At 33.5% G+C, this 21653-nt stretch overlaps 2 protein-coding genes across 3 annotated transcripts in view; one reads left to right on the top strand and one right to left on the bottom strand.

The window, feature by feature from the left end:
- Positions 1 to 834: 834 nt before the first annotated feature.
- LOC131806701 (nuclear migration protein nudC-like) lies at positions 835 to 4936 on the top strand. The gene is given in 7 exon segments (XM_059131264.1): positions 835 to 1071; positions 1136 to 1286; positions 1289 to 1406; positions 1478 to 1679; positions 3988 to 4182; positions 4255 to 4457; positions 4526 to 4936. Coding segments are annotated over 7 exon segments (996 nt in total). The 5' UTR covers positions 835 to 996; the 3' UTR covers positions 4578 to 4936.
- Positions 4937 to 8364: 3428 nt separating this feature from the next.
- The window catches only part of LOC101898362 (protein roadkill), a 54553-nt gene continuing 41264 nt past the window's right edge, over positions 8365 to 21653 (bottom strand). For both annotated transcript variants that reach the window (XM_020036153.2, XM_005181796.4), the window contains exons 2-4: positions 11806 to 12192; positions 11236 to 11749; positions 8365 to 8921 (exon numbers count right to left, since the gene is read on the bottom strand). In XM_020036153.2, the coding sequence (XP_019891712.2) occupies positions 8893 to 8921; positions 11236 to 11749; positions 11806 to 12192 (930 nt within the window). In that variant the 3' untranslated portion in view covers positions 8365 to 8892. The remainder of the gene's footprint in view (positions 8922 to 11235; positions 11750 to 11805; positions 12193 to 21653) is intronic.

The following is a 21653-nucleotide window of genomic DNA, read 5'->3' as shown; positions in this document are numbered from 1 at the left end:
GCACATTATTTGAACTGGAATTTGAAAAAAAAAAAAAACAATAAGTGAAGTATTGCGTTTACATGGCACATGATTCGCTCTTTATTCGTTGTTCGACCTTGATTCCCCACACAAAAGGAAATAAAGGAATTATGGTACAATGAATAACAAATCGTTCCGTATGAACCTAATTTTAAGAGTGAACAACGCATGGTAGAATAATATAGGTAGGAGCACAGACACAGCTGCTGGGCAATGAACTGTCAAACCTATTTTGAAATTGAAAATTTTGAATGAAAAATGATTTAAATTTGTAAAAATTGTTGAAAAACGCTTATTATAATAACCTTCGAAGGACGTCATATAAGAAAACTTAAAAAATCAATTTATTTTTGAAGAAACATTTAAAAATTTTTGACATATCAACGTTGTCAACTGTTGATGCATCTACCTGTATTTTTCTACCATGGAACAACGTGATTGAAATTGCAATGAGAACATAGCATAAGTCGGACAATCGACTATGAATAGTCGAGTATTCGGCTTTCACACAAGTCCATAGTCGAGTTCGAGTTTTAGAACTTTGAGTATTCAAAGTTGATTATTCGATTAATCCCAAGTATTTCTAAGTATCCCAAGTATTTCTAAGCAACCGATACCATAAAGAAAAAACAGGTTATCGAGGTAACATTTTTAAATTCTTGCAGATTCTAAAAAACCATTTTGTTTAATTATTCTCATCATAACAATATTAAAAAAAAAAAAATACATCAACGCATCCTTTACTGTGGATGACGGCGTCATTTCTGTGAACTAAAGAGACATAACTAGTTCATATGCTCTTTTCAATGAACCATTCAATCGGACAAGTTCGTTCGTGAACTACACAACTCTATTTTGCACGTTTCATTCAAACAAAGTATTTCTAAGCAACCGGGAACACCAAAGAAACAATTATTCCAGAAAAATCTCGACAGTAAAATTCAATAAAAAATACACATTAAAACCACATAAAAAATGGCTGGTCAAGAGGAACACTTTGATAACATTTTATTGGCCATGGCTCAAAAACATGCCGGTGGAATGCCCGATGTAAGTAGGAAAAACAAAGCTAGTTTTATGCTAACATTTGCTCTAATGATTCAACTTTTTACAGTTCCTTCGCACATTTGCCGGTTTTCTAAGACGACGCAGTGATTTTTATACAGGCGATTGGGAAAAGTTGATAATGGATATTTTACGCAAGGAAGCTGATATCGCCATGGCTGAACACAAAGAAAAAATGCGTAAGCAGGAAGAACAACGAAAACAAAAGAGGAAAAAGAACGCAAAGAGAGGGAGGCCAGGGAAAAGGAAATGTCCCAAAGTAAGATTTGTGATATCACCGATGAGGAAGCTGCCCAAATAATCAAAGAAGAGGAAGACAAGTGAGTTGCAATTTGAAGTCATTTAAAATACACAAATAATGTATCATGCTGTTTGTGGTAATTTTAAACAGGAAACGTCAAAAGCTATTGGAAGAAGCTGCCGCAGCTGCTGGTGGCACTGCTCCTGTAGTTGTCGATGAAGAAAAATCCAAACCCATTGACAAGGTTGAAGATGAAACCGAAAAATCAGAAGTTGGCAAATTATTGCCCAATGCCGGTAATGGTTGCACCTTGGATAAATATATGTGGACACAGACCCTAGGTGAAGTTGAGGTAAGTAGAAAGGTGGTTATAAATCGATACTTGTTTTGTCGTCTTTAATTTTGTCGAAGTTTTAGATTATGCAAAATATATATGTATTGATGGTCATCTAATAATTCTAATACGGCTTTTTAGCGTCCTTCTTTCGTGTGTGATCAATCCAACTTTTGGAAAAAATTGAGATAAAATGCATTGCATGAGGAGTTTAAAGCATATAGATGACATATATCGTACTGCGATATTACTAATTTTCTAAAGAAATTGAATATTTGTTGCACTCGATACAAATTTTAAGTGGATACCCAAACGCCATTTTGGGAATTAGCAATGTAGAACTCTTTTGGTGCAACATACTTGTATAACTATCGTGTGATTTTAGTTATTTTCGCCTTTTTAATTAGAGATTTTATAGAATTTTGCATTTTTTGGGTACAACAATTCTTTGTAAAGAATTATTAAAGGAGGTACTAGAACTCCTATGACAACTATTAAACGGAATTCGTAATAGATCAGACTTTGAGATTTTCGGTATAAAAATGGATACGCCATTTTACTGAATTGTGGATATGTAGGAGAATGCATCTATATCGATTATAATTGTCTATTTATCAGAAGCTTTTAGCAGTAATATAAATTTGGAAGCTTTTTAAGTCTTATATTATAAAAAAGTTCACCAAAAGGTCTATCGACTCAAAGCTTCTCTTTGTCCTCCATTTATTCCAGAGTAATTCTGAATTTTTTACCTTAAAATTTGTCCCGTAGGTTTCCCCTCAATTGGTCTCTTATATTGCTTTCATATCGTTTAAATTTTTAAAAGAACCCGTTCCTTGCCGATATCTTTAACACAGTTCGAAAAGCCTACATATATAAAATAAATCTCGAAAGGTGGGCTCTTATTGAAATTTCTAATGTCTTACAAAAAATTATTAACATGGGTCTTCATTTTGACTGTATATATATAGCATTTTCAGATTAAATGAAACCTTTTGCAATTCAAATTAAGCTTTTTGCAGCGGGAATGAAACCTTTTGCAGTGGAATTGAAACACTTTGCAGTGGAAATGAAACCTTTTGCAGTGGAAATGAAACCTTTTGCAGCGGAAATGAAACCTTTTGCAACCGAAACGAAACCATTTGCAACCGAAATGAAACTTTTTGCAAATCAAATTAAACTTTTAAATTTATAGAAGGAAAAATAACAAAACATTTTTATTTTTAGTAGTTTTTAAATCAAATCAATTAATTATAACTAATATATTGACAAAGAGGATTTTTTATTGATTATAAATATCTACATTTATTTATATAATTTCTTAAAATTTCAATTATCGTAATAACAAATGGTTCTTTATTGATTTGATATAAAATGCTTCCATATTATTAAATTCCAAATGCTTAACGCTAAAAAGAGAAATTTAAACAAATTTTGGCCTTTATAGGTATGGGCAGGACTGAAATGTGAAATTAAGCTTTACCACAATTTTTTATAGTAATAGTATACTATTAATCTTACCTAATAAAGGATTCCCGCTTCGCAGCTTTATTGATTATGGAGATAGAGCAGTCGTGATTTCCATAGACAGATAAGTGGAAATCATTAAATCAACTATGATCATGATTGTACATACTTTATGGGGTCTACGACGAATATTTAGAGGTGTAACAAACCGAATGACAAATTTAATATATCCTCTTTTCCATGGAGGAGATTATAAAAAGGTACCTAATTCGGGTCCTTTGAAAAAAATACCTTGAAAAACTTTTTTCAATCTTTCTGCATCCACACTTGTGTTTTATGGAAACTTTAAGAAAAAAAATATAAAAACATAGTTATTAATAATCAATAAAAATTCCTCTTTAACTATATATTAGTTATAATTAGTTAATTTAATATTAAACATACTAAAAATAAAAATGTTTTGTTATTTTTCCTTCTAAAAATCTAAAAGTTGCATTTGATTTGCAAAAAGTTTCATTTCGGTTGCAAAAGGTTTCATTTCCGCTGCAAACGGTTTCATTCTCGCTGCAAAAGGTTCCATTTCCACTGCAAAAGGTTTCATTTCCACTGCAAAAAGTTTAAATTCCACTGCAAAAGGTTTCATTCCCGCTGCAAAAAGTTTCATTTGATTTGCAAAAGGTTTCATTTAATCTGAAAATGCTATATCATGGATTACCTAAAAATGTTGCCACGGACGAACATTCTTCTTTTTTGCTGTTTTTTTTGGTTGTATCATTACCTAAGACGCCACTTTTTTAATCTAATCTAACCTTGCCTTGAGTCCTGAGATTTTTTTATTTTCTTTCTTTCGTACTCACTCTAGCTAAAAATTCCATTTGCTGTATCATTTAACTTGAGAGCTCGTGATTTAGTGGTAGATATTCAAAAGAAGACCCTTAAGGTTGGTCTAAAAGGTCATGAACCAGTCATCAATGGTCAACTGTGTGCTGAAGTAAAAGTTGAAGATTCATTATGGGTATTACAGGATAGCAAAACTGTACAAATAACATTGGAAAAGGTAAGTTCTCTTGATATACAATATTTTATTATACATTTGAAATTATTTTCAATGTTTTTTTTTTATTTAAAGGTCAACAAAATGAATTGGTGGGATCGTTTGGTAATGACAGATCCACCAATTTCAACACGTAAAATAAATCCTGAACCTTCCAAGCTGTCCGATCTGGAGGGTGAAACCCGCAGTTTGGTAGAGAAAATGATGTACGATCAAAGACAAAAAGAAATGGGTTTGCCTACCAGTGATGATCAAAAGAAAATGGAAATATTGGAACAGTAAGCTGAACATAACTTTTATGTTGTTTATATGTATTTTTAATTCTCATTTTTTCAATTTTATTTAGATTCAAAAAACAACATCCTGAATTGGATTTCTCCAAATGTAAATTCAATTAAAACTTACTCTGCTGTATGCCTGTGAGAGTGTTGATACAGTAGTAGTAGTACAAATTATTGTCCTTATCTGCCCACGAGACAGCAACTGTCAAGGACTGTTTTCTCTCAAATCTGTATTTACTGACGTAGTTTTAATATTACCCCCTCCCCCACTATTTTTATTGTGCTTACTTTGATATTAACATTTCCTGTATTTATCATCTTTTCGGTCTACTGAAGACATTTTTCCTCTTTTTAATATTAGCATTTCTTTATAATAAATATTGTGTTTTTTTTTTTTGTAATTTAAATATACAATTATTTTAAATAATCATATATTTTGAAAAATATATTATGAAGATGTAAGATAAGAATGAAAAGTATGGAGTTCTTTATGGATTACTTTCAATGTCTGATGTTTCTTAACCGGCATTCAACCACAATACAATACTTTGTATTTGGACTTCCACTGATAAACCTAAATACTAAGATAGTAAGACCATTCGAACAGCCTATGAAGACTGCTGTTAGTAAATCCGATTTAAAAGTAGCCTTACTGTGAATTCGATATCAAACATATTTGATCCAAAATGTGTATATTCGCATTTATGATTGATGAAAATCAAAATTTTATTAGATACAGCTGGGGTTTAGCTCCAATATTTGATATTTAGTTGTTTTCATCAAAATTTTCAATATAATCAAGCTAAAATATCGATTTCGATGAGTGAATCAAGCACCAGAAAATCCAGCGGGAGTGGTAAAATAAAGTACTAGTAGATAAGGTGACTTCTGAAGTGTTCTCTACTTTGGAACCGATATGATAATATTGTGGATCAAGGTTAAATTGCGCTCCTGAAATAAAGGATGTAGTTATAGTCACGTTAAAAGGCATAAGGGTTACTGGTCTTTAGATGATTACTAGTTATTTTGAACCACGGTTCGTCAGTTAATTTCTAGAAACCATATTGTTCTTGAAGTCCGATCATTGGGCAGGGTTCCCCCTATTGAAGTTCGGAAAGGATGCCAGAAAAATCGAATCGTACATATTCGTGGGGGTTTACAATAGAGCAGGGAAACTTTAAATTTAGTGGAAGCTGAAGTAGTAAAATAATTTACGACCTATCGAGAATCAACGACGGTCGGACAAAACGGCTGAAGCTAGAATCTTGAAATTTTGCTCGAGGGCCAGTCTGGGCGCGTAGGCGTGTGATAAGGCTGGAAGTACTAAATCGAAAAGTACTAAATGGTACAATAGTACTTGGAAAAGTACTTGGTGTCGGCGATTGAGAGAAGCAGTTGGTTGGATATGCGTACTATGATTGTGCCAAATTATACAACATTTGTTATGAGTGAATATATAGAGCCGGAATCCTGAGATAAGATATTGAGGTCTCTGTGGGTATCTGGTGGTGATTTTGCAAATGTATATTATAATTGTTGAAATTTGGCTTGGTTGAAGTTATAGAGATAATATTCTGAAATTAGATATTTAGATAACTGTTGGTATCTGTAATTGAGATATAATGGTGGTAATAAATGATAATTTTAATAAATGATACAAAATTTGGTAATGGGGAAGTTAAAAAACTGAAATCCTGAAATTTGTTATTAATGGCACTGTTGGGGTCTGTGGTTGAGATGTGCAGATTGTTTTGAAAATGCGTTCTATATTTGTTCGAAAAGTACTAACCGGTACTAAATTGGGTATTGAATGAATGTTCAGTGATTTTATCTAAATATTTGATATTGAGGCCTCTGTTGATATTTGGAGGTTGTTTTGCAAACCGAATGTAGCCGTTATATCTATAAAATGACGTGGAACTGCATAGGCAACTTTTGTCATAAGCCATGAAAAAATCGGTAAGTAATGTCCCTGAAATATTAAAAATACCGAATATAAGGAGGTACCATTATATGGGGGCTATACCAAAATGAGGACCTGCACAGACAATTTTCTGTCATTGGCTGTAGTATCCGATACGAACTTCAAATACCAAATTTGAAATGATTCCGGTGAATAATGTCGCTTAAATCATCAAAATACCGAATATCAGGAGGTACCGTTATATGGGGCTATACGGAGATGTGGATCTGCACAGACAATTTTCTGTCATAGGCTGTAGTATCCATTACGAACTTCAAGTATCAAATTTGAAACGATTCTGGTGAATAATGTCGCTTAAATCATCAAAATACTGAATATCAGGAGGTACCACTATATGGGGGCTATACGAAGATATGGATCTGCACAGACAATTTTCTGTCATAGGCTATAGTATCCGTTACGAACTTCAAATACCAAATTTAAAACGCTTCCGGTGAAAAATGCCACTTAAATCATCCAAATACCGAATATCAGGAGATACCGTTATATGGGGGGCTATACAAAGGCGTGGACCTGCACAGACAATTTTCTGTCATAGGCTGTAGTATCCGTTACGAACTTCAAGTACCAAATTTGAAACAATTCCTGTGAATAATGTCGCTAAAATCATCAAAATACCGAATATCAGGAGGTACCGTTATATAGGGGCTATACAAAGGCGTGGACCTGCACGAACAATTTTCTGTCATAGGTTATTGTATCCATTAGGAACTTCAAATACAAAATTTGAAACATTTACGTTGAATAATGTCGCTTAAATCGCCAAAATACCGAAAATAGGGAGGTACCATTGTATGGGGGCTATACCAAAACGTGGACAAGTATATGGCCCATTATCAATATCAAAAGTCCTGCACATATAATATACATTTGAGTGTAATTTTTTCAATCTACTTCATTTCGTTCGGAAGCTAGAGAGATTTCGCAGACTGACAGAACGAATCCAAAAGTTTAAGGAGGAGTTTTCGCTGACACTTGTTTGTAAAATAAATATGTATTAGGGCCGAATATTACAGAAATAAGAATTCTTACCTGGCTGATTTTCCATATGACTAATTAAAAGAACAAAACAAGAACCATCTCGCGTTTTGGTCCCCAGCCCACTCATATTGGTACACTTGAAACGAACGTTTTTCGTCAACGACACGTGCTTTTTTACCTTCCTCCTTCTTTGTAAAACAATAAAAAAATAAATCGCAATTTTCAATTTATATGAATTATATTTATTTTATTAAACATATCACAGGGATAAACAATTATAATTCTTTAAATTTAATAATAATATTTATCAGCTTATAATTTGTTGTTTAAAATTTATTAACAAATACATGTGGGATACATATAAATTGCACAAATAGAGCATTACTTCTTGTGGTCTATACAGCAATTGACATTGCAAAATTTTGAAAAAAAGAACTAAATATTTTCTTAACTGACAATTAACAAACAAATTCGTAAAGTTCACTAAAATTTATAGCTTGTTCCTAAAAATAAAATTATAGATTTGTGAAAACATGTTGTTCGTTGTTTGAAACATTTAAAATGAAAAACTAAACTCTAAAACAAAAGGGGATTTCAGTTTTAAATAATATTAATAAAATAATAATAATTCTGACTCTTGATTTCGCATTTTGCACAAACGAATTATAAAAACATTTATAAAAAAAAGATATTTAATGATTTTATGATAGATTGTTTTTAAATGAAATGGTAACTAATATTACAACTAAAAAATTATTAAATATTTGTATACTTAAAAGCTATGTATTAATGAATGCTGCATAATGAGAGGTGTGTGTATGTGTGTGTGATCTCTTGTTGTTAGCCTTAATGTTATGAATAAATGATAATTGTTTTAATTTTATTTATTGTGATTAATAGATTTGTTTGTTTTTCCTTCTCAAAACAAAAAGATGATCACAATTCTTTGCTTGTGTAATGTTTTAATAAAATGCTTACAAAAAGAAACATTTTACGTTTCCCTTGTCTTTTGCTAAAAGGAGGGAGACATTTTGTAATCTCTTGTATACCATTGTTTTCTCTTTCTTTACTCTCCGAATTGAGAAATGTCATAGAATGCTATGAATGTGTGAGAGTTTCATTGATTTTTTTCTTTCGATAAAAATTACACATAAAATGATTGCATTACAATTAAGAAAAATAAATAACTTACAATACTAAAATAGACGAATATTCAATTAACAATTTTTGTTTTTAATTTTTTATATAAATATAAATTAATAATTGTTTTACTATCAGCTGCATAAACAGCTATAAATTGTTCTCTCTTAAGAGTTTTTTTTTTTTGATTTTTGCTCTCTTAAGAATCCACTGCCTCTCTTGAGAATTGTACTTCTTCTCTGCCATTGAACAGGAGGAGTTATTTTGAAAATGTTCTATTTGGGGGAGAGGTAAACTCTTTTATACAGCAATTTTGTGGAAATGTAGTTAACTTTGAGGCATTTCACGGGCCCGCACTGAAAAGAGAAAAGACATTGTAAATAATTTATTTAGAATTAATTAAATAGCTATATTAAAACTATGTAAATGGAAAGGAAGTCGGCAGAAGCTAATGAATAGAAGGCAAAAGGTGAGAATACAAAAGAAGATTTTTTATGGAATCGTGTGTGGTTAGGGTTTTATACAGGGTGGCCCAGGAAGACCGAAGTGCTGTTAATTCCTTATATACTTTTTAATACCCTCCACACATACATAATATGGAGAGTATATTAGGCTCGTCATTCCATTTGTAACTCATCGAAATATTATTTTTATACCTAATAAAGTATATATATTCGTGATAGGCGTAAAATTCCAATTCCCTTTCCGTCGGTCTGCTGTAATCACGCTAGAGCATCCTTGCTGAGGAACAAAGCCCTGCTTTCAGTCAACTTCTCTTCGCTTTTAGAAATCATCAACAAATCAGTGTTAAAACTTTATTTATTTCTTCATTGTTAATTATTTGCTTCGTATATACGTTGAGACCAATTTCATATTTAAAAACCAGTAAAGAAAGTCCTAAAGTCGGGCGGGGCCGATTTTATGATACCCTACAACACTTTGCTTATTTAGTTGAGCTCCACGTAATAATTAAAAGTTTTTATGAGAGAATTCAATCATACACGCTATGATTATAATTATAACCAGTAAAGAAAGTCCTAAAGTCGGGCGGGCCGACTTTATGATACCCTACACCACTTTGCTAATTTAGTAGAGCTCCGCATAACAATTAAACCTTTTAATAGGAGAATTCAATCATACACGTCATGATTATAATTATAATTTAAAGTTTAAAGGACAAAATATGCCGAAGCATTTGTATCTTTTAAATTCGGACTTGTATTGCCCATTTGGTGCACAATTAATTTGAAATCGGATAAAAATATATATGGGAGCTATATCCAAATCGGAACCGATCTCGATAAAATTTGGCAAAGATATTTCTGAGCTGTATTTGATATATTTCCCTGAATATCGTTGTTACGGAGTGCATATTACGGCTGTGAGTAACGAATATAATAAATCGGATGAACAGTATATATGGGAGCTATAGCTATATCTGAACCGATCTTCACCAAATTTGACATACTAGCTTCTAGACTCAATTCGGTCGTAAGTGCCAAGTTTCATCCCATTTGGACAAATATTAGACGTTTGGTGCACAATTAGAGTTAAATCGGACGAAGTTATATATGGGAGCTTTATCCAAATCTGAACCGATCATGATAAAATTTAGAAAATGTATTTCTGAGCTGTATTTGACATATTTCCCCAAATATTGTTGTTACATAGTGTATATTACGGCTGCGGAGGACAAAAATAACAAATCGGATGAACAATATATATGGGAGCTATAGCTATATCTGAACCGATTTCGATAAAATTTGGCATACTTATTTTCAGGTCCAATCTGATCGTACGTGCAAAATTCCATACTATTCGGACTGATATTATACGTTTGGTGCACAATAAAAAGCAAATCGGACGAAGATATATATGGGAGCTATATCTAAATTTTGACCGATTATCTCCAATTTCAATAGGGTTCGTCCTTGGGCCAAACAATTGATTTGTGCAAAATTTCATCTGGATAGGGCAATAATTGCGAACTGTACTTTGTTTACAAAAATACATGGACAGACGGACGGACGGACATGCATAAATCGACTCAGAATGTTATTCTATGCAGATCATCAAAAGGAACTATGGGTCTATCCCGTTTTCTTTTGCCTGTTACAAACAAATGCACAAAGACATAATACCCTGACCACCTTGTGGTGTAGGGTATAATTATGCAGGTCCAAATCTTCGGCCCCATGTAACGGTACCTCCCTAAATTCAGTATTTGGATGATTCTAACTACATTATTCACCGGATTTTTTTTTTTTAAACAAGCAAATGATGCCTCTTTTACGCGACATCTTTGGCAAAAGAATAATTTCGCGTAGAAGCAATTTTTATTGGCCTCCACGTTTCCTGGATTTAACCCCTCCAGACTGTTGTAGTTAAGTTTATGTTAATAAGCCTAGGACTATTGAGGAATTAAATTCCAATATTTGAGACGAAATTAACAACATAACACCTGAAGTTTTACGAAGGGTCATGGAAAATGTGTTGAAAAGTGGACATTGGCGGGATATCATTTTTAATAACAGATCTTAAAATTTTCTTTATGTAAAAAAAATATTTCTGAAATAAAAAGGAATTCACACCACTTCGATCCTTCTGGACCACCCTGTATAATTATGGACGACATATCGAGAAAAATAAAAGATATATGTCTGAACTTACTTTCCAACGCGTACACCATGCCCATTATTAGCAAGAGAAATATTGTACTCATACTAATAATTAATACCGTCACTTGGCGTCCACGATCGCACAGACCCTTTTTGGTCTTCTTATTGGCACCAGCCTCTCCATTAACCATGGTGAAATGCATTGAGCTTGCTATGGACACAGTGTCCAAATCTTTGGTTTTGATAAAATTCAAATTGGGATCAATGTCGATGGCAGTGTGTTTTCCGCCCGCCATCCCCTTGCCGGCGGCAACATTATCCGGTTGATCCACATCCGCAACATATTCGCCCGAAACAGTGGCCAACTGATACTGATGATACTGGTGGTCACCAGCTCGGCTGGTGGCATGTAACAAATTTGCACTATAAACTGAGCTGGGTGCAGCAGCAGCAGCATTTGTGTGTGTGTTGTGACGGGAATGTTGTTGTTTCTCTTGCTTGCGTTGAATTTCGGTCATGCGTTCTAAGTTTGCTGCTGTCAACAGCAAAGAACCAGATGCCGCACTCTGTAAAAACAATAGCATTTGAGACTAAGTGACATATAGATGGCGCTGGAACTTACTCTTGTACTATTATTACTATCACTACTGCCCTGGGAGGACCTCGAACCTCTCTTATTGCCAATTATGTGAGTGCCGGCAGCACTAACAGCATGTGCATGAGAAGGAGAATGGTGATGATGATGATGATATGAACTCATTTCACTATTACGTCTACTGCCACCGCCGCCTGCTTGATTACTCTTCTGATGATGTCTTTGTGCTGGGTGATCATCGTAATATTGTGGCATGGTTTGTTGTTGTTGTTGTGGCTGCCGATAGTGTGTGGGTGTCAGCTTTGATGTGTTCACCGATCTATGGCTGCGTTGGGTTGATGATGCCGATGACACAGCAGATGATGCGGAGGATGGTGAGAGTGAGGCTCGTGGTATGTGCCAGTAATCATTCATCTGGAAATGAAGAAGAAATAGAAAAAAAAACCGAGGTAAGAAATAATGTTTTTATATTTTTTGAAAAAAAAAAAGAGAATCGTGAAAAAATGTAGCTGCTTTGTTATTTTTAGATTAAAGGTATTAATGATATTAATTAGGAAAAATAATTAAAAAAAAAAATTAAAGTAAAAAATAACAAACACAACCCCCGCAAAAAGAGACACACACATTTACTTTTGCCACCGACAAACAAACCAAACGAAAATCATGGGTGTTTTTTAGTGAAAGGAACTTCTTTTATGGGATTTAAGTAGTTTGTTGTTATTGCGGCTTGTATTTTAAGCAATTCATGCTTGTAATATTATCATCGGATGTGTGTCTTTTGGTCTCCAATTTGTTTTTTTCTTTATTTAAGTACCATTTTTCTTTGATTTGTGTTTTTATTTTTGATTTTTTTTTTAGGTTTTTTTTTTTGGTCTCTTCCCATCCCAAGAAGATGTTGTTGATTTAAGACTTGCTTCTTAAGTTATTTGTTTATTCTCATTAAAGATGTTATTTTTTAATGTGTATAATTTAATTCTATTGAAGGTCTACCTCAATACAAGGGAAGGCGGATTGGAGCTACTTAATCAGTGAGCTGGTCTCTTGCTTTTTACTCGAAATCACAACTCTTTATCCGTGTACGTAATAAATACTTCGCACACACAGTTTTGAGTGCGGTTGAGGTGCTGGTAAAATTTAATAATTAAAAATAACCAGTAAAGAAAGTCCTAAAGTCGGGCGGGGCCGATTTTATGATACCCTACACCACTTTGCTAATTTAGTTGAGCTGCACATAACAAGTAAAAGTTTTTATGGGAGAATTCAATCATACACCCTTGATTATAATTATAATTTAAAATTTAAAGGACTAAATACGCCGAAGCATTTGTATCTTTTAAATTCGGACTTGTATTGCCCATTTGGTGCAAGATTAATTCTAAATCAGATAAAGATATATATGGGAGCTAAATCCAAATCTGAACCGATCTCGATAAAATTTGGCAAAGATATTTCTGAGCTGTATTTGATATATTTCCCCGAATATCGTTGTTACGCAGTACATATTACGGCTGTGGGTAACAAATACAACAAATCGGATGAACAATATATATGGGAGCTATAGCTATATCTGAACCGATCTTCACCAAATTTTGCATACTACCTTCTAGACTCAATTCGGTAGTATGTGCCAAATTCCATCCCATTTGGGCAGATATTAGACGTTTGGTGCACAATAAAAGGTAAATCGGACGAAGTTATATATGGGAGCTATATCCAAATCTGAACCGATCTCGATAAAATTTAGCAAAGGTATTTCTGAGCTGCATTTGATATATTTCCCCAAATATTGTTGTTACAGAGTGCATATTACGGCTGCGGAGGACAAAAATAACAAATCGGATGAACAATATATATGGGAGCTATAGCTATATCTGAACCGATTTCCATCAAATTTGGCATGCTTATTTTTAGGCCTAATTTGGTTGCATGTGCAAAATTCCATACTATTCGGACTGATATTACACGTTTGGTGCACAATAAAAGGCAAATCGGACGAAGATATATATGGGAGCTATATCTAAATTTTTACCGATTATCTCCAATTTCAATAGGGTTCGTCCTTGGGCCAAACAAATGTTGTTTGGAAAATTTCATCTCAATCGGATAATAAATGCGACCTGCATTTTGTTCACAAAAATACATGGACAGACGGACAGACGGACGGACGGACGGACAGACGAAATAACATGCATTTCCTTTTGCCTGTTACAAACAAATGCACAAAGACATAATACCCTGACCACCTTGTGGTGTAGGGTATAAATATTCTAAAATTTCATATGTCCCAGCTGCCATAAAATATCGCATACAATAATGTGTAAGATAATAAAGGTTATTATCGACACACACAAAAAATTTGTCTTCGTATAGCCTTCATATAACGGTACCTCCCGATATTCGGAATTCTGATAATTTTAGCCACATTAATCAGTCGAATTGTTTAAAATTTCGTATTCGAAGTTTATAGTGGGTACTACAACCTATGCCTAAGAATTTCGTGTACAGGTCCACGTCTTCGTATAGCCCCATATAACGGTGTCTCCCGATATTCGGTATTTTGATCATTTTAGCCATTTAATTCACCCGAATTATTTAAAATTTCGTATTCGAAGTTTGTAGTGGGTACTACAGCCTTAGAATAAAATTTTCCTATGAAGGTCCACGTCTTCTTATAGCACCCATATATACCGATATTCGGTGTTTGCCACGGAATTGTTGAAAAAATGGTATTTGTAGTTCATAATGGGTTCTAGCTACTGTGGCGGAAAATAGTACCGAACATAGTCCACGTTTAGAGATATCCCCCACATAATGGTAACTCCGAATATTATGCATTTTGATGATTTTTGCAACATTTTTCCACGGAATTTCTCTAAAAATTGGTATTTGTAGTTCATAATGGGATCTAGCTCCGGCGACCACATAAATAAAGGAGAAGGGTTGTTACAAAGGTCTGTTTAGGCAATTTAAATGTAAGACCAGAGGGAAATAGCCGAAGGAATTAGACTGAATAAAAAACGCATAAGGACAGGAATAAATAACAGAACATTTTTTGCTGTGACCGATAAGGATGAAGCCAATGACATTTAATTGGGCGAATCAACTGACCGAAATAAATTGATAGAAAATGATTTTAAGCCAGTTGAAGACCATGGAAGAAGAATCCGATAAGAAGATACCTAGATCTGGAAGCTATGTTGGAGCAGCAGAATATAAAACTGAAAACCATCTGGAGACAGGAGCTTTGAACGAGAATACATTTTTAGTGTGGAGGAAGTAACACTCGAAGCTAAAGAGTTTCCTAAAATTGTATTTTTTGCCTTTGTCGACCAAAAATTGGCGACTCCATTAGACAACAAGCTGTTGAAAAGATGCAAAATTTGATACTACAGTGGTTTCTATTTACCTGCATCAACATTAGCTGCGCATTGGCCTTTGCAGACCAAAAAACTTTTTTTATGCCATTTTTTTCTGAATCCCTTTATTTGAATTGTATTTAAGTGCCCAATCGATAGCTGCACATTGGACATTCCTGCCTCGAAAATTTGGTAATTTTTTTTTAATTTGGTTACAAAAGTTGTATTTATCTGCACAAGAAAATTTTTTGCAAACTCAAAAAAGACACTAAAAACTACCACTTCGTTTTTGTTTTTCTATTCGCAAAAACAATAACAACACAAGAAGAGCATGCATTAAAAACATATTCTCGCTTCCTCTCCCACACTAAAAGATGGTTATGCTGCTGCTGCTTTGTTGCGCACGAATAGAAAATTAAAGATAACTGCACTTTTTGTGCACGTAAGTAAAATTAAAGATACCTGCTTCATTGTGCAGATAAATGCAATGAAGCTACCTGCATTTTTGGCATTGCTGCACAAGATGTCGTGCAATTTTTGATTGTGCAGGTAAGCAAAAAATACTGTACATGCCCTTGCGATGATAAAAGAGAAGCTTAATGGTCTGAAAGAGGAAAGTCGAATCAACATCCCAAAATAAATTGTTAGATGATGATTTGATAATAGGCTGAAAATATAGAGGTTTTATGGCTTCAAGACTTGGTGCAGTCTTTGCCCGATAAATTTGGAAAAGACCTTCTGACCATGGCAGAAGAGTCCGAGAAGAAACGGCGTTACCTGGAAAACATGTTCTATATCTGGAAGCTAGTTGGAGCAGTAGAGTAGAAATTTGGAAACCAAGATGGCAAGAATCGAATTAACAATTAAAACATATGATAAGTCTGGCAAATTATTCAGAGTATGATGCTATAGCCTTAAGCCAGGAGGATCTGGTGGCTCCTCAACCACGCTTCTTGTGACCTACATTATTTGTGGTTGCCGAATCTGTTGGGCGCCATCACAAAAATTTCACATTTCTCAGGAGGCTTTTATAGCCTCCACCATAGTATGGAGGTTATATTAAGTTTGTCATTCCGTTTGTAACACCTCGAAATATACATTATAGACCCCACAAAGTATATAAATTCTAGATCAGCATAAAACTCTATGTCGATTTAGCGATGTCTGTCCGTATGTCGAAATTACTCTAGCTTTCGAACGAAATGAAGTAGGTTGATAAAATCTTACTTAAATGTATATTATGTCTGCAGGACTTTTGGTATTGAATATGGGCCAAGTAGGTCCATGTTTTGGTATAGCCCCCATATAATGGTACTTCCCTATTTTCGGCATTTTGGTGATTTAAGCTACATTATTCACCGGAATTGCTTCACATTTGGTATTTAAAGTTCGTAATGGATACTACAGCCTATGGCAGAAAATTGTTTGTACAGGTCCACGTCTTTATATAGCCCCCATATAAAGGTAATTCCCGATATTCGGTGCTTTGTTGATTTTATCGACATTATTCACCGGAATTGTTTCAAATTTGGCAACAGAAGTTCGTTATGGGTACTACGGCCTATGACAGAAAATTGTCTGTGTAGAACCCCTGTTTGGTATAGACCCCATATAAAGGTAACTCCCGATATTCGGTGCTTTGTTGATTTTAGCGACATTATTCACCGGAAATGTATCAAATTTTGCAACCGAAGTTCGTTATGGGTACTACGGCCTATGACAGAAAATTGTCTGTGTAGACCCCCGTTTTGGTATAGACCCCATATAATGTCACCTCCCTACATTCGGTATTTTAATAATTTTAGCAATACTATTCACCGGAATCGTTTCAAATTTGGTATTTGAAGTTCGTAATGGATACTACAGCCTATGACCGAAAATTGGCACCTTCTTATATTCGGTATTTTAATGACTTTACCTACATTATTCAGCGAATGTTTTTTTTCAAATTTCGCATTTAAATATTGTAGTGGCTTATGACAAAAGTTGCCTATGCAGGTCCACGTCGTCGTATAGACCTTAAAGTATGCCGGCTACATTCGGTATTTTTAAGATTTTAACAGAATTTTTTAATAGATTTTATTTTTTTTTGAAAATTTCCAAATTCGTTCCAAATGGTGGGGGGGTGTTCAAAGTTCGGCTCAGCCGATCTTACAGCTTTATTACTTGTTTATTTATAGAAACATTTTAAGTGGTTTTCTATTTGAAGATGGATTTTAGGTATTCTATGGGTAGACTAATCTTAAGAAGTCTTCTATATATAGAAAATCTTTGGGATGTTGTTAGAAGTCCCTTTTTGTATAGTATACTTTTATGTGTAGAACGCCCTTAGAAGATCTTCCATGCGAGTTCTACCTATGTGTCAAAGAATTTTAGGACATTTTCTTTATAAAGCAGATCTTTGGGAAGTCGTCTATAGATCGAAAAACTTTTGGATGTCCCCTCCATTTGTATTTGTATTCTAACATGAAATACTTTTAATATTTCAAAATTCAATATTATGCAAATAAAATTCGAAGAATTTTAAAAGTTCACTGACAACCAAAATCCATAAATCTGTCAAAACCATATTAAGGGTATTGAAAATCTTTGTTTTCATATATAAATATGTTTGTATTTTTTTTTCTGTCTCAAATTACGATGTCTATTTAAAATTCTTTGTTTTCATTGGCTCGAAAATAGATCTACACTAATAAAGTATCGTATCGAATTCATGCTTCTCGTTAGCGTACTGCTACTATTTTGCATATTTGAATTGTATGGAAGTTTTGTTTTTCAGGTTTTGACGGCAAACAGACGTCAAGTCACACGACATCGTCGTAGTCGTAGTCGTTTTTATTTTTTTTTTTGGTTGTGCAAATTTTTATGAAAAAGAATTCCCAAATTTAAAAAAAAAAACGAAACACTTTTATTTCAAGTTTTCAGAATGTTTGTTTTCGTTTAATTGTTGTTTTTTTTTTGTCTTTCAGCTTCTATGCAAAATTGCTAATGAGATAAAATGGCAACAAAGTTTTTGAGATTTTTGAATATCTCACACTAGAGTATATCCAAAAATTAAAACTCGTTCTATTTAAATAATATAAATCAATTGCTGTTTCTTTGTGTTGAAGCATAAAATTAACCGATTTGCTGTTTTGAAAAAGAAAGACAGATACCTTTCTCTTAGAATTTTATAAATATTTAGTTTTTTTTTTGTTTTGGGCTTATTTTGCAATTTAAAAACCAGTAAAGAAAGTCTTAAAGTCGGGCGGGGCCGACTTTATGATACCCTACACCACTTTGCTAATTTAGTAGAGCTCCACATAACAATTAAAGTTTTTATGGGAGAATTCAATCAGACACGCTATGATTATAATTATAATTTAAAGTTCCAAGGACTAATATGCCGAAGCATTTGTATCTTTTAAATTCGGACTTGCATTGCCCATTTGATATATATATATATATATATATATATATATATATATGGGAGCTATATTTAAACCTGAACCGATCTTGATAAAATTTGGCAAAGATGTTTCTGAGCAGTATTTGATATGTTTCCCTGAATATCGTTGTTACAGAGTGCATATTACGGCTGCGGAGGACAAAAATAACAAATCGGATGAACAATATATATGGGAGCTATAGCTATATCTGAACCGATCTTCAGCAAAATTGACATACTAGCTTCTAGATTCAATTCGGTCGTAAGTGCCAAATTTTATGCCATTTGGCCAAATATTAGACGTTTGGTGCACAATAAAAGGTAAATCGGACGAAGTTATATATGGGAGATATATCCAAATCCGAACCGATCTCGATAAAATTTAGAAAAGGTATTTCTGAGCTGTATTTGATATATTTCCCCAAATATTGTTGTTACAGAGTGTATATTACGGCTACGGAGGACTAAAATAACAAATCGGATGAACAATATATATGGGAGCTATAACTATATCTGAACCGATCTTCAATCAAATTTGACATACTTATTTTTATTGCTGATTTGGGTGTATATGCAAAATTCCATACAATTCGGGCTGATATTACACGTTTGGTGCACAATAAAAGGCAAATCGGACGAAGATATATATGGGAGCTATATCTAAATTTTGACCGATTATCTCCAATTTCAATAGAGTTCGTCCTTGGGCCAAACAAATGATTTGTGCAAAATTTCATCTGGATCGGGTAATAAATGCGAACTATACTTTGTTCCCAAAAATAAATGGACAGGCGGACGGATGGACGGACGACATGCATAAATCGACTCAGAATGTGATTCTATGCAGATCATCAAAAGGAACTACGGGTCTATGTCGTTTCCTTTTGCCTGTTACAAACAAATGCACAAAGACATAATACCCTGACCACCTTGTGGTCTAGGGTATAATTATGGCTTAAATCTGATTTTATGAGGCAAATTTATGTGCCACACTTTTGGTTTTTTTTTTTTTTCATTTTTAATTTGAAATTCTTTATATATGCTAAATATTTTTATATTCTTTTTTTTTGTTATATTTCTTTTGGGTTTTCCTCTTTTTTTTCTAAAATTTATTCGTAATAAAAATTTCCAATGACTCAGTACCTGCTTGAGATTTCAATTGGTTTGTCAGTGCTTTGAAATTCTATTTTTTGATTATTTCTGGCTTTTTTGGTATTTTGTGTGTTTGTGTTTATTATGGTTTGTAGGTGTCTTCCGTTTCATGCCAAGAATTCTAATAATTCGTTCAATCACAACAATAACACCAAAAAAAAAAACATTTTAACCATGACATTGTCTTGTGGACTTCTTAAAGTCAAAGCCATTGAATACGCTGTGAATGTGAATGGCTTATAGACATTTTAGAAATTCAAATTAAATTTCATATTTTTTTATGATCGTGTTTGGAAAGGTTAAAGACTGCATTTCAAAATTTTATAAATGTTGTGAAGTCAAGGAGTGTTTATATATTTTTATATTGATACGCTCTAGATTTTTGTGATTCTAAAATGAAAAGAAATCGAATGTTTACTCCAGCTGTTTTCTGCTTGCTTTAATGCCGTTTTCAGGGCTCGATTTGGTAGCAATGTTTTAAATTTTTTTTCAAAAAGGTACAATCTTGAAATTTTGCATGAGGGTCTGTCTTGGTGCGTAGGCATGTGAAAAGGCTGAATTTTTTTGGAATTCATACTAAATGGGTACGAAAAGTACTAAGAATTGAATATTTTTGGTATTGGACAAACGTTCTTAAATGCTCTTAAACTTCTAAAATGGTACCATTTGGTATTATGAGAACGAATGAAGATAAAAATGGGTTTGGAAATGGGATCTAAGTGAGAAGAGGAACAGTACTAAGTTTGGAACAGTTTGGTTTATGGTGAACGAATGAAGCTGGAATTTTGATCTGGGGCACTAAGAGAGGAGGTTTTGAAAATGTGTACTACAACTGCATGAAAAGTATAAATAGTACTATATTTGGTACACTTTGGTACTACAAATAGTGCTTGAAACTGAAAATTGGTATTAGGATCGCTATTTATGTATAGCCTGGACCTATGAAGGTGGTTTCGAAAATGTGTACTATAATTGTTTGGACATAACTAAATGGTAGTGTATTTTGTATAGGGTGAGATAGAAATCTGAAATTTGACATTTAGATTACTGATGGCATCTGCGTTTGAGATTAGGCGGTGGTTTGGGAATGCGTGCCATATTTGTACAAAAAGTACTAAATGGCACTAAATTTGGTACCATTGCTTCAAGGGATAGGGAGATATGGAGATGGTTTTGGAAATGTGTACGATAATTGTGCGAAAAGTACTGAATAGTACTAAATCTGATATTGGGTGAAAGAATAAAGTTGAAATCTTGAAATTTTATATAGACATCGCTGTTGGTGACTGTGGTTAGGATATGGATGTATTTTTGGAAATATCTACCATCGCTGTTCATGTGTAGCCTTGGTTTTGAAAGTGTGTATTATAAATATACGAAAAGTACTAAATTGGGTCTTGCTTGAAGGGTAAGAGATAAAATTCTTTAATTTGATATTTAGATTACTGATAATAACTGCCTTTGAGCTTTGAGGAGGTTGTTTGGAAATTTGTCCTACATTTTTACAAAAGTTCTAAATTCTGTATTGGGTGGAGGGAGATGGCTAGAATTTTATATCGAGGTCTCTGTTTAATGTTTTAATTTTAAAAAAATGTCTAACTGAATAAATTATGCATTTTGAGTACTAAAAAAAAGACCTAACACGAATTTTTGAAATGAATCTTAAATTTTAAGGTTGAAATTTCGCTGACGAAGTACCGGACATTTGCTAGTAATGGTTGTTTTGAAAATTGTTGCTGCAATAAGTTATTTTATCAGGTTTATCCGATTGGAATCACTTTTCACATGCAACACAATTGAAACGAGATAGACCCACTAGACTCTGAGTCGATTAATGCATATCAGTCCGTCTGCCTAATCTGTCCGTCCATTTATTTTTGCGAAAAAAAAAAATGCTGGTCGCATTTATTATCCGATTGAGATGAACATTTCCAAACAAT

Source organism: Musca domestica, unplaced genomic scaffold (genome assembly GCF_030504385.1).
Source record: "Musca domestica strain aabys unplaced genomic scaffold, Musca_domestica.polishedcontigs.V.1.1 84, whole genome shotgun sequence".
In the NCBI taxonomy this organism is placed as follows: domain Eukaryota; kingdom Metazoa; phylum Arthropoda; class Insecta; order Diptera; family Muscidae; genus Musca; species Musca domestica.
Note: the sequence above shows the minus strand (reverse complement) of the source record. Positions and strands in the feature narration are given on the sequence as shown.